The sequence below is a fragment of the Gracilinanus agilis genome, chromosome 5, assembly GCF_016433145.1.
Source record: "Gracilinanus agilis isolate LMUSP501 chromosome 5, AgileGrace, whole genome shotgun sequence".
NCBI classification, from domain to species: Eukaryota; Metazoa; Chordata; class Mammalia; order Didelphimorphia; family Didelphidae; genus Gracilinanus; species Gracilinanus agilis.
Window position 1 is genome coordinate 84368063 of NC_058134.1, and position 25499 is coordinate 84393561.

The following is a 25499-nucleotide window of genomic DNA, read 5'->3' on the forward strand; positions in this document are numbered from 1 at the left end:
ATTCCCATTGACTTGTAACTGGGGACTGAAAGAGTGGATACCACAGTGTTCGATAGCACCAGACCCTAAGGGCAGATCCCCAAGCCTTGCTGCTGACAGGCATGGGACTTTGGAGACTCAAGGAAGATGGGTTGGATGCCTATCCTATTCCAGGCCACATTAGTAGGAGAAAAGGAATGTGGAAGGAGCAAGGGTGGAGTACTCACAACTGGTGTGGTTGTTAACAGATTAGGGTCCCATCAGCTATAATCACTCCTAGGAGAGTAGAGACCCTGGTTGCCACTCCCAAGAGAGGTATCCTCTCAGCTTTCAGTTGTAGTGGTAGAATTGCCTCACACCCATCAGATTGCCCAATATGATAGTAAAGGAAAATGAGAAATGTTTGAGGGGATGTGGCAAAATGGGGACACTAATGCATTGTTGGTGGAGTTGTAAACTGATCTAACTGTTCTAGAGGGTGATTTGGAATTATGCCCAAAGGGCTATAAAACAATGCTTATTCTGTGATCCAATAATACAACTACTAAGTCTGTATCCCAAAGAGACAAAAAAAAATTTGGAAAGGACATACTTGTACAAAAATATTTATAGCTGTTCTTTTTATGGTGATAAACAATTGGAAACTAAAGGGATGCCCATCAATTGGGGAATGCTAAACAATTTGTGGTATATGATAGTGATGGAATACTATTGTGTTATAATGAATGATGAACAGGATGATTTCAGAAAGAGCTGGAAAGACCTATATGAACTAATGCAGAGTGAAAAAAGTAGAACCAGGAAAACATTGTACACAGTAGCAGCAATATTGTGGAATGATCAACTGTGATAGACTTAACTACGAGAATTCTGAGGGACTTGTGACAAAAAATGCTATTCACCTCCAGAGAAAGAACTGTTGGAGTAGGAATGAAAGTATATAATTTTTTACTTGTTTATTTGGGAATATGTTTTAGGGTTTTAATTTTATAAGATTACTCACAAAATGAATAATATGGAAATATGTTTTATATGATAATACATGTATAATGCCAAAAAAATTTTTTTAATTAAAACTTCCAAAAAATTGCTTTCCATCAGGTGCTTGGCGTGTTGTATAAAGGTAAATGTTGAACACATCAGCAAATGATTTGTAAAAATCTTTTCTACTTCCTGTAAATCCCTCTACCTAATACTTTTTATTGGAAACAATACTTTCTGCTCTACTTTTGAACAAAAGATTTCAAAATCTTAGAAATAAAGTGTTCAATTTAAAAAAGAAATAAAAGGATAAGATGAGGAGCTAAAAGAGAGACTCAGGATAAAGGAGAGATTTTAGAATCAAACCCATAACAAGAAATAGAATGTAGGGACTTTTGAAAAGTGGATAGGATAGAAACTAAAAGATAAGGAGGAAAAGACAAAGGAGGGACTCTCAGAAAAGTGGACTAACTTGAAAATTGGAAAGCAAAGGGAGCGGATAGGGGAACATTTCTAAGAAGTGTGCAAACTGAAGCATACTGGAAAGAATAAATTGAACATCTGAGAAGGAGAAACAAAGAATGAGAAAAAACAGGGAAAACAGAATAGAAGGAAATATACAGTTAGTAATTATGACAGTGAATATAAATTGGATGAATTCACCCACAAAATAAAAAAAGGATAGCAAAATGAATCAAAACTCTAAACCTGAAAATATGTTGTTTACAAGAAACAGATTAAAAAATTAGAGACACGTATAAAATAAAAATAAAGGGTTGGAAAGGAATGTACTATGCCTCACCTGATACAAAGAAAACAGGAGTAGCAATCATGATCTCTTAAAAAGTTAAAGCAAAAAAAAAAAAAGTTAAAGCTAAAATAAGTAGAATCAAAAGAGATAAATAGGGAATGTATACAATTTGTTATAAGGTACCACAGATAATGAAGCATAATTAATTTTAAATCTCTATACATCAAATGTTATAGCATAGCAATCTTAAAGGAAGAATTAAATGAGTTACAGACAAAAATAAATAACAAAATAATAATAGTGGGGGACTTTAATCTCTCCCTCTCAGAACTGGACAAATCTAACCAAAAAATAAATAAGAGAGTAGTCAAGGAAATGAATAGAATCTTGGATAAGTTAAATATGATAACTATCTGGTGAGAATTGAATGAGAATAGTAAAGGGTATATTTTCCTCTCAGCAGTACACAGCACCTTCAAAAAACTGACCGTATCTTAGGGCACAAAAATATTCTAGTTAAATGTAGAAAAGCAGAAATATTCAATGTAACCTTCTCAGACCATAACACAATAAAAATTGTATGTAATAAGGGATCATGGAAACAAAAAGTAAAAACTGAATGGAGACTAAAAAACCCAGTTTTAAAGAATGAGTAGGATAAAGAACAAATTATTGAGACAATAAATAACTTCATTAAAGAGAATGATATTAATGAGGCATCATAATAAAATCTCTGGGATACAGCAAAAAGCAGTCATTAGAGGAAATTTTACCTCTAAATGCTTATTACATTAATAAAATAGAGAAAGAAAAGATCAATGAATTAGGAGTGCAACTTTAAAAACTAGAGAAAGGACAATTTTTAAATCCCCAACTAAACATCAAATTACAAATCTTAAAAATTAAAGATGAGATCAGCAAAATTGCATAAGAAAATCATTGAATTAATAAATAAACCTCGTAGTTGGTTTTATGAAAAAAAATCAACAAACTTGATACCATTGGTTAATCTAATTAAGAAAAGAGGAAGAGAAGAAAATCAAATAACTAGCATTAAAGATGCTATTATTCACCAGCAGTGAAGATGAAATTAAAGCAATTTTAGGACTTATTTTGCTCAGTTATATGAAAAGAAATATAACAATGAAAAAGAACTCTTCAGGAAATGCATGCTTTTCTTAACCAACATGGAGTAAGCTGCTTTTTTTTCTTTACATTTTTCACATTATATAATTTTAAAAATTATACTTGTTTTTGCTCACAGGTTTCCTCCACAGATTTTTTTATCTCTATAAGTGGAATTCATCACAAAAATCAGCTTGATAGGATCAGGGGAGAGCAAAAAATCATTTATCTTATAAAAAAAAGAATGATTCTAATTAAGACATATATAAACCAATGGAATTGCTTGTCAGCTACAGGAGAGGGGGAAGGAAGAGGGGAGGGAGAGAACATAAATCACGTAACCATGGAAAAATATTCTAAAAAATAAAATAATGTGAAAATCAAATTTAAAAAGACCTGGGGGGATGAGTTGTAGGGGGAGAATGACTCTATGAATCGCTATCTCAGAAAAGAAAACAGATTGTCATTGTAGAACTAGGTAAATAAGATATCCACAGAATTAGAGTCCTTTTAGAGGAAATGAAGGGAGAGAAAAACTATTCTAAGGCTTTCACAACTATTATGATGTATCCATCCCAGGTAGAGCTTCTTTACTTCCACCTGGAGATTAAATCTACTTCTATCTCTGGGGCCAAGTTAACTTTAATTCAAGGAAAACCAGTCCAACACTGAATAAATCTTGGGTTGATGTTGATCTAAAGTTGGTACCCCAGTTTTCCAGTACCTGGGTTCCTCCTTTGTTCTTCCCTTTCCAGCTCCTTGTTTGGTATTTTTTTTCCCATTTATTTGTTTGTTTGTTTGTCTGTTTGTTGCAAACTCCATTTTAGAGGCAAGATGTTAAACTGATTGAACTTTCACAGGATTGAAATGATTGCTTAAAGTGCTTGGGTTGGTTACATTTTTAAAATGAAAGTACAGGTTGTTTAAAATTAAAACTATATATATTAGCAACACAATGAAAACTACATGGATACAGCAAATATTTTGGTTATGTGGAAACAGGAGGCAGAAATAAATTAATATAACACTGAAAAATAATTTACCAATGTAAATTGAGCAAGAAAAAATATATCTATTTTTCCCTGACCCACACCATTTACAAAGGCAAATCATTCCAAATGGTGCCTATGAACACCTTGGCTACATAATAGCAAACAAGGGCAAAACATGATATTTAAATTCACATGAATGTACAAGGTTGAACAAAAACTTATGTTGAAAGATAAAAACCATCGGTGGTAAAATGCAAGATTCCACGTATCTAAAAATAAGCCCTACACCTCAGTTGGAACTTGGTTCATAGTTATGCAGCTCCATTAAACCTACAAATCTGCAAAATGGATTTCCTACAGCTAAGCACCAATCTTCCTATAAATATCTATTGTCAGACATCTCCATCTTTAACCTTCTTCTTCACCAACCACTTACATGCCAATTGCTTGATCTGCTCTTGCTTTCATAAATACCCTGATTTTTCTCAAGATTCAGCTTAAGCATAACCTTCTACAGACTCTTCTTTTTACCCCTTTTTAAAGAAAAAATTATTTATTGATTGATTTTTAGTTGATTAATTAATTTAGAATATTTTTTCCTGGTTATATGATTCATGTTCTTTCCTTTCTCTCCTCCCTGCCCCTTCCTGAACTGAGGAGCAATTCTACTGGGTTTTACATGTATCATTGTTCAAAACCTATTTCTATGTTATTCATATTTGCAATAGAGTGATCATTTAAAGTCCAACTCCCCAATCATATACCCATTGAACCATGTGATCAATTATATATTTTTCTTCTGCATTTCTACTCCCACAGTTCTTTCTCTGGATGTGGATAGTGTTCTTTCTCATAAGTCCCTCAGAATTGCCCTGGATCATTGCATTGCTGCTAGTGGAGAAAACTATTACATTTGTTTGTGCCACAATGTATGTCTCTGTGTGCAACATTCTCCTGGTTCTGCTCCTTTTGCTCTCTACAGACTCTTCTGATCCCTTTTTATTGTCATTGCGCTCCCTTTCCAATTATTCTGAATTTAGTTTGTATTTATTTCATATCCACCTATTTATCTGAGTATACTTCATAACTCCAAATAGAAAGGAAATTCTCCAAGGTCAGGGACCATTTAATTTATATCTTTGTATCCTTGTCACTAAATACAGGACCTTATACCTACCAAGAATCTAATGCATTTATTATTAAATTGAACTGACTTCAGTGAGGAAGTCTGAAGAACTGCTACACCTTCCCCTAGCATTACTATCATCCTTGCACTCTGTCATTTTAGACTACATTAAGCTGTACCTTGTTCCCAGGTTTAGGATACCATTATGGTGACATTATATACTTTGAGTAAAATAGTCCCATTCTCCCCTGGTGCTAGAACCCAATTTTACTATAGATCTGGAACAATTGTTCTTCTTAGAAATATTCTGGTTTTGTGGTCCATTTGATTCCACTGAAACTTCAGATATTGAGTTATGGGTTCATTCTTTACTCTGCATAATTCATCAAAGTAATTTTCTTTCTGGAAAACACCCTTAGATTCACCATAAGAACATGAGAAGCAGCCATATAGTTGAGTAATACCTCCATTGCATCTTTGATTACCACAAGGTTAACTTTACTTGTTTTCTGTTCAGGCTCACAGCACTGAAAACAGTGAATTAGGGAGGGAGTCTATCACTATTGCTTAATTAAAGAATTAAAAAAATTCTTATCTTGGGCAGAGACACTGTATAAAGTAAGTCATTTTCCCTAGGGCTAGCTAGTATATCACCTACTCTAAATCTGCTGTCTCTTCTATAAATTCTCCAGAACAAGCTTGAGACGCTACAGTAAACTCCTTCATGACTCCTGCTAAGCCTTTTGAATTGGCTGACTCTGTGAATTCTGCTTTGACCTAAAAGAGTTTGCCCTCAAAGAACATGATCTTAATGATGTCCTTTTCTTCTAAGAGATTCTTCTTTCCTGGATCTGACCCTAATAGTTAGCAACAATGGGAATTGGGCTCCTAACACTGAGATTGAACTCTCTCAACAATTTAAACTCTATATTATTATTTTTTTCCAACTAGGGATGCTACCCTCATTTCTTCTTACCTGTCAGTGACCCAAAAATGAGAGTTTTCAAATTCCGGTTAGACTTGAAAGTCATTGAGGCAGCCCTAAGGGAAAGACATTTTGATTGATAGATCTTAGTTTCTGGTAGATAACAAAATCTGCTGTTTCGAAAATGTTCTGGTTCTAAGCCTAATTACACATGAATGAGGTATTGCTTTTATTTTAGAAATGTGACCTGCTTCTGCTTTGGCATCATTTAAATTTGTATAATTATGTATGATTGTTAAAGTAATATGTTACTATACTACCTAATTGGACTTTCTTTTTATTCAGTGGTTTCAGTTGGGTCTGACTCTTCATGGCCTTATTTGGAGTTTTCTTTGTAAAGATAATGGAGTGGTTTACCATTCCTTCTCCAGCTCATTTTACAGATGAGGAAACTGAGGTAAACAGGGTTAAGTGACTTGACCAGGGTAATTAGGTGTCTGAGACCAGATGAGTCTTCCTGACTCTAGGCTTGGCACTCTATCCACACTAGCTGCCCCTAGTGCAGGGAAATTGATATGGTAACTTCAGTGTGAACTTGGAGGCTTCATTCCAAGACAGAGCTTTGGAGTGTAAGAATTTATTTTTATATACTCTATTAATTCCTACATCAGAGCCATAGATTAAAAAGATCCCAATAAATTCCTGTATATTAGAGGGGATTCCTGTGGCAGGGTTTTGATCACTTACACCACACAGAGTAGTTTCCTTTGTTCTTAGGAATCTCAAGGAATATGTTCCTTTGGTAAAATCTGGTTAACAGGAATGTTTTATAATGATTATTTTCCTCTCTGTGTGATAAACCATCACTTGAAGGTGTGGAGAAGTGCTGAGAGTTTGATGGAACACTTACCAATTAGCTATTTAACAATTATAGATTATAGATCTTGGGATATTCAAGGGAGGAGCTGGATAATGAGCTCCCTAAAGTACATAGAGGGACCCGAGCTAAGAGAGGGGGGGTCTTTTGATTATCTAAAGAATTACTTGACAGTTCAATTAATAAATTATTTTAAAATTAGGAAACACTGCTTCTCAAGAATATCAATTACAACAGTTAGTAAAGGAGAGGGTCTTGGAAAAACATAATGGAAGATTGGGCCAGCACACAAAAAAGCCTGTCCTCTTACCACTATATGCATTACATTTTGGATAGTCAGTACCCCATGAGCATCAACTTTTAGGGCACTTGAGCAGTGACAAAGACAAACAAGTAAATTAAGTCCAAAAAAGTCTAGGCCATGAAACAAAGTTTCTGGGATGGTAATGAATTGGGCTCCTATTTACCTATTCATCTATGACCACACGAATCAGTCTGTATTACTGTCTAACTCTACTGATAATTAATTATACCATGATCCAATTTCAAAGGGAGGTAAGAAGTCTTTAAGTATGTTTACTAATCTACTACTATAATAAAATAAATAAATAAATGAAAATAAAAAAAGAAACAGCGCAATTAAGATGCATCTTCTGAACAATATGGTGAGAGGTAGCAGGGTATATAATAAGTACCGTTGAGCCATAAGACCTGGATTTGAATTCTACCATAGATATTTATTGTGTACCTGACCATGTACAAATCATTTAGCCTCTCTAAGCCTCAGTTTCCTCATCTTAAACTATATATATCATAGAGTATTGCAAACTTTAAAGCATTATAGAAATGTGAGTTATGTTATTATATGTAATTTACTATAAATGTTACTCTACATTATAGAAGTGTGAGTTCATTCTTGATGCACCATGAGAATTCGTACATTAAAATCATCATTTCAAATAGTGGTTTTAGAATATCACATATGCTCACACAAGATTCAGATTCAGCTATTATAGTATAGAAATCTCCAAGGTCCTATCCTACATTATCTGAGGAAATTTCCAGTATTACATCTATGTCTATTCAGTTCTAGGTACTTTTGATGATGGCACAAATAACCTGTTATGGACTGAACATATGTTGACATATAACTCCATCCATTTATTCATTTATTTATTCACTCATTCAATTGATATTTTAAATGTCTACTAAATGTAATACATATTCCTAAGCTTCAGGAAAATAAATACATGGAGAGATGAAACCATTTATTAAATGCTTACTATATGCCTGACACTGCTAAGTGCAGGGTCAACAAATGCAAAAAAACTTGATAGTTTCTGTCCAAATTTTGGCATGGCTGATCTCAGCTTGTCCAAATATGGGGGCCTCTTGCCATCAAAAGCTCAGGATCCTAGCCTGGGAGCTAAATTTCCCTGTCAGAGACAGACAATGGACAATGGAGAGCACAGTACAATAATATGTCAGAGAGATGACCAAAATATGAGGTAGAACGATAAGGCACTTTGTGCTTATTCATACTTGCATATAGGTTGTATATCCCAATGGAATGTAAGGTCCTGGAAGTCAAGGATGGTGTCATCCTTGTCTTTGTATTGCCAAGGTCCAGTCCAAAGCTATATATACATCAGGTGCTTAACAAAATCTAGTTAAATGAAATAAAACAGGATCACTAGCCTTAGGTAAATGGTTTTGTTCATTGTTTCTTTGGTGACATTTAGCACTTAGGCATGGCACTAGAGATTATCTCTCTAATCCTTTATCTTAACCATGGAAAATTTTTCTAAAAAAATAAAAAATAAAATGTATTATTAGTAAAAAAAACAAAAAAGAAAGAAAGGAAGGAAGAAACAAAGAAACAAAGAAAGAGAAACAAAGAAACAAATAAAGAAAGAAAAATGCTCGGCTTTCCTGGGAAGCTGATTTAGGAATAAGGTCATATATTTTTTGATTTTTCATGCAGAAGAGTATAGTTTCTATTATTTCTTAAGTATTTAAAATTTTTTGTAGTCTGAGTTCATTTTTTAAAATATGTATGAAGTTTTTCTTAGATATTGCTTATAAAAATTATCTCTCTATAACTGAATCTTTTAAGCATTGGGGATATAAGTTTTATTTTGTTTTATTTTCCTTTTTTATTTAGAATATTTTTCCATGGTTACATGATTCATGATCTCTACCACCCCCTGCTCTTTCCTTCCCTCTCCCAAAGCTGACAAGCAATTACAGTGGGTTCTACATGTACCATTGTTCAAAACTTATTTCCATGTGATTCATATCTGCAGTAGTGTGATCTTTTAACATCAAAACTCAAAAGAGCCTTAAATGGAACATTGTTTTTGAGATCAAACTCTCCACCCCCACAAAATTGGCCACTTTGCAATAAAATTTGTGGCTTATTAAAAAAAGGGGGGGCAGCTGGGTAGCTCAGTGGATTGAGAGTCAGGCCTAGAGACAGGAGGTCCTAGGTTCAAATCTGGCCTCAGACACTTCCCAGCTGTGTGATCCTGGGCAAGTCACTTGACCCCCATTGCCTAGCCCTTACCACTCTTCCACCCAGGAGCCAATACACAGAAGTCAAGGGTTTTAAAAAAAAAGAAAAAAAAACACATCAAAACCCTAATCATATCCCCATCAAACCATGTGATTGATCCTATGTTTTTCTTCTGCATTTCTGCTCCCACAGTTCTTTCTTTGGATGTGGATAGCATTCTTTCACTGGGTTGTCCTGGGTCATTGCATTGCTGCTAGTAGAAAAATCTGTTACATTTGATTATGCCATAATGTATCAGTATGTGTACAATGTTCTCCTGGTTCTGCTCCTTTCACTCTGTATCAGGTCCTGGAAGTCTTTCCAATTCACATGGAATTCCTCCAGTTCATTATTCCTTTCAGCACAATAATATTCCATCACCAACATATACCACAATTTGTTCAGCCATTCCCCAGTCAATAGACACCTTTGTACAAGCCTTTTTCCTTATTATCTCTTCGGGGTACAAACCCAGCAGTGGTATGGCTGGGTCAAAGGGCAGGCATTCATTTAAGCCTCTTGTGCATAGTTCCAAATTGCCCTTCAGAATGGCTGGACCAATTCAAAATCCACCAGCAGTGTATTAGTGTCCCAATTTTGCCACATCCCCTCTGATATTTATCACTTTCCTTTGCTGTCATATTGGCCAATCTGCTAGGTATGAGGTGGTACCTTAGAGTTGTTTATATTTGTATTCCTCTAATCAGGAGGGATTTAGAACACTTTTTCATATGCTTATTGATAGTTTTGATTTCATCCTGAGAAAACTGCCTATTCATGTCCCTTGACCATTTGTTGATTGGGGAATGACTTGATTTTTTGTAGATTTGACTTTGTTCCTCATATGTTTGGAAAATTAAACCTTTGTCAAAGAGTTTTGTTATAAAAAAGTTCTCCCAGTTTATTGCTTTCCTTCTAATTTTGGTTGCATTGGTTTGGTTTGTAGAAAACCTTTTTAATTTGTTATAATCAAAGTCATTCATTTTACATTTTGCAATGTTCTCTATCTCTTTCTTGGTCTTGAATTCCTTCCATTCTCACAAATCTGACAGGTATACTATTTTATGTTCATCTAATTTATTCTTGATTTCACTCTTTATATTTAAGTCATTTACCCATTTTGAATTTATCTTGGTATAGGGTATAAGATGTGGATCTAAACCTAATTTTCCCATACTGTTTTCCAATTTTCCCAGCAATTTTTTCCAATAGTGAGTTCTTGTCACAAAAGCTGGGGTCTTTGGGTTTATCGAACACTAGTTTGTTTAGGACATTTACCTCTACTCTGTTCCATTGATCCACCCTTCTGACTCTTAGCTAGTACCAGATTGTTTTGATGACTACTGCTTTATAGTACAGTTTAAGATCTGGTACTGCTAGGCCCTGATCCTTCACATTTTTTTTCATTATTTCCCTTGATATAGTTGATCTTTTGTTCTTCTAGATAAACTTTTTTATAATTTTTTCTAATTCTTTAAAAAAATTTTTGGTAGTTTGATAGATATGGCATTGAATAAGCAGATTAATTTGGGTAGGAATGTCATTTTTATTATATTAGCTAGTCTACCCAGGAGCAATTCACATTTTTCCACTTGTTTATATCTAGTTTTAATTGTGTGGAAAGTGCTTTGTAGTTGTGTTTGTATAATTCCTGTGTTTGTCTTAGCAGACAGACTCCTTAATAGTTTATATTGTCTAGAGTGATTTAAAAAGAAGTTTCTCTTTCTAACTCCTGCTGATGAGTTTTGTTGGAAATATATAGAAATGCTGATGACTTATGGGAGTTTATCTTGTACCCCACAACTTTGCTAAAGTTGTTCATTATTTCCACCAGACTTTTAGTTGATTTTTCTGGGGTTCTTTAAGTAGACCATAATATCATCTGCAAAGAGTGATAGTTTAGTTTCCTTGTTGCCTACTTTAATCCCTTCAATTTCTTTTTCTTCTCTAATTGCTATTGCTAGCTTCTCTAGAACAATATTAAATAATAGAAGTGATAATGAGCATCCTTGTTTCACTCCTGATCTTACTGGGAAGGCTTCTAATTCATCCCTATTGCAGATGATACTTGCTGATGGTTTTAAATAAATACTGTTTATTATTTTTAGGAAAGGTCCATCTATTCCTATACTTTCTAGAGTTTTCAATAGGAATAAGTGTTATATTTTGTCAAAGGATTTTTCTGCAGCTATTGAGATAATCATGTGTTTAATTCTGTTGGTTTAATTGTTGATATGGTCAATTATGTGGATGGTTTTCCTAATATTAAACCATCCTTGCATTCCTGGTATAAATCCCACCTAATCATAATGAATGATCCTAGTGATAACTTGCTGGAGTCTTTTTGCTGGTATTTTCTTTAAGATTTTTGACAATCGGTCTATAGTTTTCTTCCTTGTTTTTTGGTCTGCCTGGCTTTGGAATCAGTACCATATTTGTGTCGTAAAAGGAATTTGATAAAACTCCTTCTTTGCTTATTTTGTCAAATAGTTTGTACAGCATTGGAATTAGTTGTCCTTTAAATGTTTGCTAGAATTCACCTGTGAATCCATTTGACCCTGGGGATTTTTTCTTGGGGAGTTCCTTGATGGCTTATTCAATTTCTTTTTCTGAGATGGGGTTATTTAAGTATTTTATTTCCTCTTTTGTTAATCTATATCATTTATATTTTTGTAATATTCACCCATTTCACCTAGATTGCCATATTTATTGCCATACAATTGAACAAAGTAGTTCTTAATAATTATCTTAATTTCCTTTTCATTAGAGGTGAGATCACTCTTTTCATCTTTGATACTGTTAATTTGATTCTTTTCTTTGTTTTTTTAAATTAGATTAACTAGTACTTTATCTATTTATGTGATTTTTTCAAAGTACCAGCTCCTAGCTTTATTTATTAGTTCAGTAGTTCTTTTACTTTCAATTTTATTAATTTCTCCTTTAATTATTAGGATTTCCAATTTAGTTTTTAAATGGGATTTTTTATTTGCTCTTTTTCTAATTGTTTAAGTTGCAAACACAATTCATTCATCTCCTCCCTCTCTATTTTATTGGTATAGGCAGTCAGCGATATAAATCTTCCCTGTTTACTGCTTTGTCTGTATCCCATAGGTTTTGATATGATGTCTCCTCATTGTCATTCTCTTTAATGAAGTCTGTAATTATTTCTAGGATTTTTCTTTGACTCACTAATTTTGAAGCATTACATGATTTAGTTTCCAATTAATTTTAAATTTTCCTTTCCATGGACCCTTGTTAATTATAATTTTTATCACATTATGATCTGAAAAAGTTGCATTTATTATTTCTGCTTTTCTGCATTTGTTTGCAATATTTCTATGCCCTAGTACATGGTCAATCTTTATATATGTACCATGTACTGCTGAGAAGAAATTATATTCCTTTTTATCTCTGTTCAGTTTTCTCCAGATATCTATTAATTCTAATTTTTTTAGCATTTCATTTACTTCCCTTACTTCAATCTTATTTATTTTTTGGTTCAAATTATCTAGTTCTGAAAGGGGAAGATTCCTCCACTAGTATGGTCTTACTATTTCCTCCTTGAGTTCCTTCAATTTTTCCTTTAGAAATCTAGATGCCATAACATTTGGTGCATAAATGTTTAGTAATGATATTACTTCATTGTTTACAGTACCTTTTAGCAAAATATAATTTCATTCCTTATCTCTTTTAATCAGATCGATTTCTACTTTGGCTTTGCCCGGTATCGTGATTGCTATGCCTGCTTTTTTTCCCCTTTATATTATGCATAACAAATTCTTCCCCAGCCTTTTGCCTTGAATCTGTGTGTCACCCTGCCTCATATGTGTTTCTTGTAAACAACATAATAGGATTCTGGTTTTTAATCCACAATGCTATCCACTTCTGTTTAGTGGGTGAGTTCAACCCATTTCCATTTAGAATTATGATTACTAACTGTGTATTGCCCTCCATAGTATTATCCCCTTTAGATCCTGCTCTATTCCTTTCACTCTGTTTCTCCTCACCAGTACTTTACTTTTTATCATTCCTCCAGTTTCCTCTCCTTTCAGTTATCCCCCATTCCCTTGTCTTGTTCCCCATCTACTTCTCTGTAGAGTGATAGAATGCTATACCCCAATGGGTATACTCATTTTTCCCTCTCTGAGCCTGTTACAATGAGAGTAATGATTAAGCATTGTCTCTTACCACTGGCCCTTCCCTCTGTATTGATTTTTCTCACCTCTTTATGTTATATAATTTACTTCATTGTAGTGCAGAAGGGTGCATATTAACCCTGCAAAGCCTTACTGCAGAATTTCTGACAGTTGAAAAGGGTTTAGAACCCTGACTAGTGGCAGTTGATCCTGGAGACTCGATGAGAGTAGGAGGGTCAACTGAGCTCTATCTTTGTACTGAAACCTGGCCTTTATTTCTGCAGCTTTTCTCTTAAGATTTGTTAGCTTAGCTATTTCCTTTGGATTTCCCTGACCTTCCCTTTCCCAATCATCATTTCCCCTTCCTGAATTTTTGTGGGTTTTTGAAAGGAGTGTGGATCAGGGTGGTAGCTTTAAACTTTGTAGATTTAGTTTCCCTGTAGTCAAGTAGGGCTTCCCTTGATACAAATTATCTCTTGAATCATTGTATCCAACTTTCCTACCCCTTTTAGGCAACAAAACCTCTTGGGGCTGAGTTAGGCAGGTCCTTTCTCAGTCTCACATTCCTGTATCCCTCCCCCACCTGAAGCTTTCCCTAGGTGGCTGTTAGAGTTACCTTGTATCCCTCTGTCCTTTACAATCAACCCTGAAACTCAATAAACCCTGTTTGTCACTTAATCAAACCTCTGGCTAATTCATTAGTTGATTGGTAAGAGAGGGAGAAGGGGAGAAAGGAACAATATCCTCTCTGGGTCCTGAGAGAGTTGGAGGCATCCATTTTGAGAGGAAGTGGTGATCTCTATACTTCCTCTGGACTCTTCCTTTGTGAACCTGAGAAACTGACTAGAAAGCCCTCTAGTCAGTTTCAAGCCATTTCTGGCTGGCCCTAACCTTTGTCTGTAGAAGTGCCCTTCCTACCGGAAGGGTTCAGTCTGTTTCCCTTCAGTGTTTCTGTCTCAAACCTGTGTATCCAGTCTGTGTTTCCCTGCTGCAGCTGTCTGCCTGAAATACCTCATCCTCTCCCTTTGCTCCACTATTGTACCTTCCTTATCCACTTTACTGCCTTAGGGATCCACAAACCCCTATCCACAGTGCTTTATCTTCATTACAACTTTACCTGACTATTTCTTTATTACCTTGCCTTAATTCCTATTACAACTACCTTATCTCCCTACCTGCCTTTAGTCCATTACCACCTCAGTTTATTACCTTTGACAATTCCCTTATTACCCTACTTGTCTTAATTCCCTTATCACATCATTCTATCTCTCCCTTCCCTTTTCTCTCAGTGCAATCCTCTCTTTCAGTCCTTGATTGATTTTTTTACATGTCATTCATATGCATACATATCATATCATATATACATAATCACTCCATGTCATCTCATTTACATATATATCATCATATATTATCATATACATCATATTTTCATAATGAGCTTACTTTTCCACCCTTTTTCTGAGTAAATTCCTTCTCTCTTCTCTACTACTAAAAAATAAATATATGTAGGTGGTATAAATAATGTATAAATGAAGTATGGATAAGGGCTATTAATTGATGATAATGGGCAGGTGACTGATAACTGAATCACAACAAGTCTTAGATATTATTGGACCAACCTGATCTGGAAAAGGACTTTCAGGGAGAGACTGTTAGGTAACACAACAAGGTTTTATTTAACTAACAGGGATAGGAAGGGAAGGGAGTGAGATTAACTAATTTATAACAAAACTTGGATTCCCTTCCCACCTAGGTCCAACAAGGTTTACCTATTCTGATCTCACTACAATGCCCAGCTGCCTAACTCAGCCTATCCAGTTTCCCTACAATGATATTTAAGGTAAAGGAAATCTGAAAGGTGAACAGGTCCAAATGAGCAAATTGGGGTCTCATGTCTGTTGTTCTCACAAGTGTCCTCCAGGAATCCAGTTGGTAACAGCAAGTAAAATCCAAATTGGAAGGGGGCAGCTGGGTAGCTCAGTGGATTGAGAGCCATGCCTAGAGACTGGAGGTCCTAGGTTCAAATCCGGCCTCAGACACTTCCCAGCTGTGTGACCCTGGGCAAGTCACTTGACCCCCATTGCCTACCCTTACCACTCTTCCACCTATAAGTCAATACACAGAAGTTAAGGGTTTAAAATTTAAAAAAAAAATCCAAATTGGAAAGGGAGTAAGGATCTTGACACCAATGTCCACCACGGTGTGTCTCACATACAACTCAACCTCTTTCTAGTCAGTGAACACTTGATGGCTGGTGATTCACAGGATATAGAGATAGACCAGATAGTACCATCGAGGTGAAAGTCCCAGGGAATAACTGACACTCTGCCAGTCACTCATCCAAAGTTCTGGAACTCTGTTTTTGCCTGTCATCTTCACTTGCTAATTTCTTAATTTCTCTATAACACTACTAAGAGTAATTTTTGAGAATTACAGAAAACCCCCTTCCATGAAGACATAAACATTTTTACCTTAATAAGTCCCTTAAATTTTTTCTTTCTTATTTACCTTTCTGGGCTTCTCTTGTGTCTCATATTTGGCCTTCAATTTTCTTGTTTAGGTCTGGCTTATTCCTCAGGAATTCTTGGAAATCTTATATCTTATTGAATGTTACTTTTTATCATTCCTCCAATTCCCTCTCCTTTCAGTTACCACCCCCCACCCCATTCCCTTGTCTTGTTCCCCATCTACTTCTCTGTAGAGTGTTAGAATGCTTACTGAATGTTGTGGAATCCACAAAGAAACAGAATTAAGTGTACTTCAGAATATAATAAGTGATATCCCCTAACTAGTTTGGAATTACTTAATCCTCATTGTTGTCCTTCACTTTGCCCCTTTCTTTACATTCATAATCTTGATTGACCATCTTCTTTCATAAAAGAACAAAAAGTACATGTTTTTCAAAGAATGCTGTGTAGGCAAAATAAAGTAAAGTTCCTCCCCTCCTAACTGAAAAAGATAGGTTAGGGTGGGGACTTTGCTTCAGAAGATAATATATTAAACCCCCTAGTAAAAGTGTCCTCCCTTTATCCTAATCCTCAGGTTATAAAAGGCAAACCAAATTGAAAACCAATATTGAGTATAGGACGTTCACAAAGCTCAACAGATTTCAAGAGTGAATTCAAGAACCAGCATTAAGGTGATTAATTGCCAAGAGAGGGTAAATATGCATTATTACTTTGTAAAGATTTTCTCACTATTTTCTGAAAGTTCTTTTTCTGCATAATTGTTTTCCATGCTTCCTTAATATGTTCAGAAAGAAAGTCCCTGATTTGAGAGAAGAGTGAATTTTGGCTTCTGCATAGATAAGGGAATACAATGGTAAAAACTGATTACCAATGGTTGGGATTGGGTGGGGAAAGAGTTTAACTTTTCCTTTCTGGAATCATTCTTGCATTTTGTGGCTTTTTTTTTTATCTTTGATTACATCTGCGGCATAAGCTCTTAAAAATAGAAAATACACAAGAATGAATTCAAAGGCCATTGATTTTTACAAGATACCAAACCATAGAGTACAATTAAATGCATAAAATTTTAGAACTAGAAGGCATCATCCACAGACATTTATCATGTATCTATTATGTACAGTGCTTAACCTTAAGGAGTATATATCCTATAAGAGGAAACAATAAATCTATACATAATATATATATATACACACATACTATATATATGTAAAATGAATGTAAGGTAGTTTAGGGAGCAAGGATGCTAGAACCTAAGAAGATAATAAAACCCTTTATGTATAAGATGTTCTGTGGGCTAAATCTTGAAGGAAATAAGGAATGCTAGAAGCAGTCATGAGATGGCAATGCTTTCCAGGTATGAGGATCAGTCAGTGAAAAGGCCCAAGAATGGGAGATTTTAGTGTGTGGAACAACAAGAAGATCAGTATAACCAAATTTTTAAAAATGTGCAATGGAAATGTAGAAAGGAGATAAGATATAAAAAGCTCTAAATGTCTGACAGGTGAGCTTATATTTGATCCCAAAGGTAATAAGAAGCCAATGCATTTATTGAGTCACAGGAAAAATATAGTTATATCTGTACTTTAGGAAAATCTCTTTGGCAACCTCCTTTGGTGAAAAGGATGATTTAGAATGGATGAATCAAGGTAGGAAGGACAAGTGGGAAGTTACTGCAATAATCCAGGCAAGAGGTGTTGAGGTTCTGAACTAAAGCAGTGACTATGTGAATAAAGAGAAGGGAATACATGCAAAAAATGTTATGAGGCAGATAGTAGTGCTAAGAGACAATGAGTTGACTGAAGTTGTGAACTTTGGTAATCAAAAGTAATAAGTAAGTTCAGAAAAGCGATAAATCTGGATGGAAAGATCATGAATTCTGCTTTGGATGTGGTGAGTTTGAAATATCTATAGGATATCCAGTTTGAAATGTCAAATAAATAGTTGGTGATACAATTCTAGAGATTATCATATTTATAGAGAACATGTAACTCTAGGTGATTCCTAGTCCAGGTGGTTCAATGTACAGTTAAGGAAACTGAGATCTATGGAAGTCTTGGCTGTGCCCAAGGGCATCTACTGTGTTAGTTATAGAACCAAGACCAAAACTCAAGTCTTCTAATGCTGTTCTCATTCCACATTACCATGCTCCCCTATTATAGAAAACAAATGCTTGAGTATAATTAGAAATTATAAAATCAGAATTAGCTTTGAAGAGAAATGACTAGTAGAAACTGAAGATTCTTGGCAATACATAGTTTGTTGAAAAGGACACTAGTCATAATGTCAGAGCATTTGATTATTAGTTCAGCCACTTAAGACCCCATGAAACTTGGACAAGTTGTTGAATTTGACTGAATCTTAGTTTCTTCATTTGCTCAATGGAGATAATACAACATTTGTCAACTACCTCATAAGTTTCAAATAATATAAAGAATATTAAGTATCTTATAAGCCTTTAAGAATTATGTAATTATTATTATCTTCACATTACCAATAACAACCGATTCTTTTGCTTTTTTCAGAAATTTCTGAAAAATATGTCAGAAGAAATTAGTAATCACATGGATAAGTATCAAGTAGGACGCTTGACAGAGTTATGCATCGTCATTGATGACAATGATAATGTGATTGGTGAAGAGGACAAGAAGACTTGTCACTTGTATAAAAACATTGAAAAAGGTCTGGTAAAAAGCTGGGTGTCCTTCCTAAGGGTTTCCCCCATATTTTCCTAGTCTGATAGATAGTATGAAATTTGTACTGTGACCTCTTATAAGAGAATGAATCACCTGGAGCACTTGCCATCTATAATGTTTCAAACTAAAGACATGTCCCTTCATCTGCATGATTTTGACTTCCTACATAATTAATGACAAATGGGAGAACTGAAGGAGCAGATGTTCACCACATCTTGCCTTCTGTTGTGTCTATATGGCCCCAGCTTCAGTTTTTGGCAATATGTAAGGACAGCGCAGAAGAGTAAAGCATTGCCAGGAGAATAATGTATTAACTCTACATTTAAATGAGTTCTTTTCTTATTTATAAATATTCCCTTCTTTTCAGGGCTCTTACACCGAGCTTTCAGTGTTGTCTTGTTCAACAGCAAAAATCAACTACTGGTACAAGAGAGATCAGACACTAAAATTACCTTTCCAGGTGAGTCCCTCTGTAATAGGTATAGGCTTTAAAAGTTTAAAAGTAGATCTGTGTAAGCATGTTAGAGAAAGCCTTTGCTGGAAGTCATGGACATTCTGAATAGAATGCAAGGGGTAGGGGGGGAGAGAGCTGAGTAATAGACAGTGCTGTGCTGTAAGGGGTTCAGAGCAGAAGTGCAATCTGCAGTCCCTTTTTGACCTGGGATCTTGGAGAGTGGTGAAGGTTGAAAAGGCAGAAGACATCAATCTTGCAAGTCAACTCAGAGTAGGGAAGTAGCCTGTGATCTGGTGGACAGTTTGCAGACATCTCTCCCTACCTGGTTACTTTGGATCATTGTCTGTGGAGGAGTTGGTTCCTGGAATCCTGAAAACATCTCTGGAACAGTTGTGAGACCCCAAATTCAAGCCCCCTTCCTCAGGTCCTTAGCCAAACTATCAAAACCTGGCAGAAGCCAGGTTGGCTAAGGAACTTACCCTTTTGACTCCAGTTCTGGGTTCTGGTCATAGATTTACCTAACCCCCTTTCCTATCTCCTCATATTATAATTAAACTATTTCCTTGTGATTTTTCTAGTACTTTAAAGTCCTCATTGTGTGTATGTAATACTCAGTAGTTATTCCAGGCTGGGTGGGGCAGAGTGACAGTTAGTCAGGCTTAACTGCCATTTCTGTCAATGGTCATTCCCCTAATAGTTAAACTTGGTTCCCTGGCTTGTAAAGTCTTACTCATTGTCCCTTCCTGTCTACTATCCACCCCACTGAGCCCACATTTAATATTTAAGTCAACTCTCCTGGTTTTCCCCATAATACCTCCCCTTGAATCTCTATTTGTCCTATGATTTCAGACAGACTTCTCTTATGTGGATTTGGGAACAGTTGATGAGTTAGTCTCCCAATAGGTCATTCTCATTTTTGAATCTATCACTCTATGATCCAGCAGGTAATTGGAAATTAACTTTGCTTTACCTATTCAATGACCTTCAGTAACAGGGAGATCCCAGGAGTTTCTACTCTAAACTGACAATTTGAGTATTAACAAAGCACTAACACCAGAAGACATTCACCCAAGATTTCTGAATGAACTGAAAGATGAAATTATTAAATTGTTGGTCAAAATGTGTAACTTCTTGTTTCAATTATTTCTGTGCCAGATGACCAGAAGGGGTGGGATAAGCAGGATGATACCTAGAGGATATAATGAAAAGACTAAGCTGAGAGCCAGGACTTCCCATTTTCTTTGGCTCCTGTCCTAAGATTCACTCCTTTTTTTCCTTTTCTTTCTCTCTCTTCCTTATTGCTTCCCCCTTCTATCCTCTCCTCCCTTTGCTATTCCTCATTTTTAGTTTTTAATGACTCTGACGAATACGTCATGAAGACATCCAACAAAATACATCATGAATTCTTAAACTTTATTGTGTGATAGGTCTCTTTGGCAGTATGTTGAAAACAATGGAACTCTTCTCAGAATATTGTTTTTAACTGAATAAAATATAATAAAGAATATTAAAAATGGAAACTAGCATATGAAAATATAGCTATTGAAATATTGATTAAGTTCACAGGTTTAGAAGTCTTAACCATTTGATGTCTAAAGTCCTTTACAACTTGAGAATCATAAAAATTATAGATACATAAACTTTGCATGGTAATGAGGTACTTTTTGTGGTTTTGCAGGAGGGATAAATAATACTTTTCTAAAAAACAATTCCAATATTTTGTCAATAGGATAATCACAGTTTCCTGATTATTTTAGGAAAAAACATTCGGTGACTCTTACAATTTTTTTCTGGGTCATACCATAGGCCATCATCTTGTAAGGATAATTTAGAGAAGGGAGCTTTTTTTTTTTTTCTCAAAATGCATTTCCTTTAAATGTCTGTATCGATACTTGCTTGCCATTTTCTTGATCATTTTAACAACCCTGTGAAATGGATTTTCTTGCAAGCTTATTTCTTTGGTCACATTTTTACTCTTTACTCAGACAACCACATAGAAAGTGATCTGCCTGATAAATGGGAGATAAATAAGTTCTTTGCCTAAATAGGTTAGTACTAACCTCTGTTTTGTTTGGAAGCTTACAAGGACATATAGTGGTAAAAATGCATCCTATCTTCATTCTTTTAGGATACTTCACTGATTCTTGTTCTAGTCATCCATTAAGCAATTGCCAAGAGCTAGATGAAAATAATGCCATTGGAGTAAGGAGGGCAGCTCAGAGGCGCATGTGTGCTGAACTAGGAATTCCCCTGGAAGAGGTAAACAATCTTATTCACTAGAAATAATTGCACAAATTAATTGTAAAATTAATTACAAAGGAAAAGTTAAAGGAGTTCTTTGTCTAGAGCTGGATCAACACTAACATAATTAATTGCCTTGAGTTATCTGAAAAGGTTTTGATCTAGTGATCAAATTACATTCAGAGACAATATGGTAAAATGTCATTGTCAGGAGAGGCTTGAGTTCTACATACCAGGATGCCTAATCAAGTGATAATGAGAGTCAGCATGGAAGAGTGAACAAAATGTTAGACTTAGAGTTAGGAAGACCTGGATCCAAAACCTACCTCAGATATTCACTGGAGGGTTGATCTTGGCCATCTCTCTGTTCCTTACTTTTCTCATCTGTAAACAGAGGGGTTGGACTGAATGATCTTTAAGGTCCCTTCCTACTATAAATCAATGATCCACTGATTCTAATTTGTTGCTTCTGCTTTCTGTATGTAGGACACTTGGTATTTGAGAATCATTGAGTATGAGAACAAAAAGGAACTTCTCTTCATTTTCACTTTAAAATGAAGAAATTGAGGCACAAAAAGTTTTATGTGACTTTATATGACAGTTGATTAGTGACTAAACAAAAACTAGAACCCAAGTCTTCTAACTCTCAGCTTTGACAAAAACCATTTGACCTCTGCACATGCCATTTGTCAGACTGTGTGACATTTTTATATCAGATCAAGCTCCAGGAAACCACTTATTGACGATGGAGACCAAGGGAAGCTAGGATAATCATCAACAACAAAGAACAGGACCAAAATAGAAAAATAAAAAGAATCTAGAAATTAATTAATAAATGAAGGGGCAGCATGACTTCTCTAATAAGAATTACTTTCATCTTTTTGTAGCTATCTTATGTGTGCCGACATATTTACATTAGAATATATGCTCCCTGAAGGCAGCGACAGGTTTTTACCTTTCTCTGTATTCTTAAGGCTTCACTTACTGCCCAACGCATCTAAGTGCTTAATAATTTCTTGTTGACTAAGTGGTGCAAAACAGGATGGAAGACTAAGCAAAAGAGACATGTAGGCAGCATAGCAAGAAGGATATGTCCCTTCTGAGACAAGACCACTTGAAGAAATAAAGTAAAGCCTCGATCAGATTTTTCCTTTAATGGCAGCAACCAGTGATTAGTTTTCTAGTGCCTGAATGGCTCAGAGCCTTGAGGTTCAAATAACGTGCAGTATAATAAGTTGCCAAATCAGGCAAATCCTGACAGTATAACCTAGCAGTTATAATTCTTACAAATTAGTCTTTTAAACTGTCACTAAAAATGTTAGCTGAAAATAAAAAAACAAAAACAAATAATGCTTTTGGTAGATATTTTAGCCATAATCCAGGGGTTCTCTTAGCTATAGAGGACTGGTTTATCAAAAGGAGATTAAGTAGGTGATGGAAAGAGTGGAACTTTTCAAAGGGATGATATCAGGAAGATTTGAATATTAATTAAGAAACAGCATTTATTAAGCTCCTACTATGTGACAACTGTAGTGTTAAGCATCAAAGATAAAAGGCAAAAATAAACCGAACAAAGAAACTAAGATCCATACAGGTTAAATAAATTGTAGGACACTCAACTATTAGTGACTGGGCTGGGTTTCAAATGTTAGTCCTCTACTCTAAATCTGACATTCCTTACACTAACTTCTTTCTCTATGTTTAGAAACCGAAAGCCATCTGTCTGCTATGATAGGTTTGCTAACAGTATTCTGAATTTGATCACAGGTTTCCCTGGATGATATCATCTTTATGACACGTTACCATTACAAGGCTCAATCAGATGAGACGTGGGGAGAACATGAAATTGCTTATCTTCTATTGATGACAAAAGATGTAACCTTAAATCCAGATTCCAGAGAGTTGAAAAATTATTACTATATGTCAAAGGAAGAGCTAAGAGAGCTCCTGGAGAAAGGAGCCAGAGGCGAAGCTAAGATTACTCCATGGTTAAAACTCATGGCAGAGAATTTTCTCTTTAAGTGGTGGGATAGCTTACCAAACGTGAATGATTTTGTTGACCATAAAACAATACACCGACTATAAAGCCATAGGTTATTATGGTATCAAAGCAAAGCACTATAGGCAAGCAAAGTCTTTAATCATTCTGTGTGATATGTAGAGTAGATAATTATGACTCCAGAATCATATATTACTAAGGGAGTAGAGAGTGGGAATAAAAAGATTCTATATGTAGGGTATGTTTTCATCCTTTTAACTGGTTATAGGTATATCTGGTGTCCCTAAGGAGATACTTCACTATTTCCTCATTCCCTGTTGAAGAAAGACAGCATTTTCCAGACAGGTACAAAACACCAACCTAATTTACTCTATTTTTTTCTCTCTCTGAATTTCTAGTTTTCACCTTGCTTGGATTTTATTGTGTATAGACACTCTGATAATCAATAAAGGAGAGAGAAGTTTAGTTAAGACAGTTCCTGACCTCCCAAAGTTTAAGGGATGTGAAAAGTACATAAGTTACTATGGAACAACATAATACACATTAAATACAAAAGAAAGGCAGGAGAAAAGTTCTCTTTAAAGCCCAAGAGGGCTGTGGGTTCTATGGGATAAGAAAAGTAAAGAAGAAAAACTCACTATAGGGAAGATTTTATTACAATTCCTCTGCTAAACTTTAAAATTCCTCAATCCATAAAAACCAAATTTGTCAAAAATGAAAACTAATACTGAACTTCTTTTTTCTTCCCCACCTGTTCTAAAGTTATACATCTGAAAATGGAAATGGCATAATGTCAGATGGAAATTCATATTCTGATTACATTTATTACCATGATGAATATGAAAGTTTAACATTTAATTCTCTTAACTATAGCAATTTAAAATATATTGACCCAAATGTTCTGTGATGGATTCAGAATTAATCCCCAGATTTCAAATTACAAGAGCAAAACACTGAAATAACATATAAAGGGGGCAGCAGCTCAGTGACTTGGTGGATTGAAATCTAGACCCAGAGATGGAAGGTCCTAGGTTCAAATTTGACCTCAGATACTTTCTAGCTATGTGAACCTATGCAAGTTACTTAACTCCCATTGCCTAGCCCTTACTGCTCTTCTGCCTTGGAAGAAATACACAGTATTGATTCTAAAACAGAGAGTAAGGATTAAAAAAGAAGAAGAAGAAATTACATGTAAGAGACTTCCAACATCCCTTCTGCCTAAGGGAGATCTTTGGCTTTAGGACCTCTCCCTGATTCCCTCATAGTAATGGATCCCCAAGTAGCATAAGTACAAATCCTACAATCATGTTTGACTTAGTATAAATTCCAAATTCAAGATAGAATCTGATGCATAAATTCTGATATTTGTAGAGTTAAAATTGAAATGGACCTTAGAAGTCATCTAATCAAATCTCTTCATCTCAGAAATGATTATTAACTAATATCAATTAGTTAACCAGACAATCCAAGAGATAGAATAACTTTTCAGGGTCACATAGACAGGATAAGGGTTTCAAACCTAGGTCCTCTGCCTACATACATCCAATGATCTTTCTACTTTTAAGTAGCCTTTATTACATACCAGTTGCTTAAATGAACTTAATCATAACTCTAAATAGTGTGGTTTTAAAGCCTGTATTTAAGTGGAAGATTTTTCAGTATTTGACTTGTAATGACATATCTGTATTTGGAGAGTTTATTCTTTAGCCATTTAAATGATACATTAATAGGAAATGAAAGAAGAAACTAAACTTCCCTTCTTATCAATGACTGATTTTAGCAAATGAAAAAGAAAAATGTTTTTTTTTGTTGTTGTTGTTCATGGGAATTTGGCTTTTCTCTGTAACTTTTAATCATTTGTTTTGTTAATTATGCCAGACTAACTTACAATAGGATGCATAAATGCATTAAATAATGCACATATTTTAAAAATTAATAAAATGATGCCTAAGTTTATCTTGTTTTCCAAGCTTTTATTTAATTAATGACAACGTTTGATCCAATTCTGCTATCTCTTATTAGAGATGAAGTTTTACCACTACTAGACCTGCCCCTTCTAGTCTGACCCACAGGATATAGAGTATCGTGATGGTAAACATGTTATAATGGAAGTGTGGTCATCTAGGCTCAGTGAGTCTTGATCCCCATGCCTAGTCTCATTGACAAGGCAGGTCCACAGAGGTCTAGCTATATCTCTC

At 35.1% G+C, this 25499-nt stretch overlaps 1 protein-coding gene across 1 annotated transcript; it reads left to right on the top strand.

Annotated features, from left to right (window-relative positions):
* Positions 1-18451: 18451 nt before the first annotated feature.
* On the top strand, positions 18452-23387 carry LOC123249407 (isopentenyl-diphosphate Delta-isomerase 1-like). Its single transcript, XM_044678426.1, has 4 exons — positions 18452-18593; positions 18975-19067; positions 21190-21320; positions 23070-23387. Exons 1-4 carry the CDS (start codon positions 18452-18454, stop codon positions 23385-23387), a joined length of 684 nt encoding a protein of 227 aa, XP_044534361.1.
* The last annotated feature ends 2112 nt before the right edge of the window (positions 23388-25499 follow it).

Excerpts from the sequence above, each read along its gene's own strand:
- LOC123249407 (XM_044678426.1), top strand. The coding sequence starts at position 18,452 with ATGTCAGAAGAAATTAGTAATCACATGGATAAGTATCAAGTAGGACGC. Across the intron at positions 19,068-21,189 it reads CACTAAAATTACCTTTCCAG|GATACTTCACTGATTCTTGT; the intron begins GTGAGTCCCTCT and ends TCATTCTTTTAG. Across the intron at positions 21,321-23,069 it reads TAGGAATTCCCCTGGAAGAG|GTTTCCCTGGATGATATCAT; the intron begins GTAAACAATCTT and ends ATTTGATCACAG.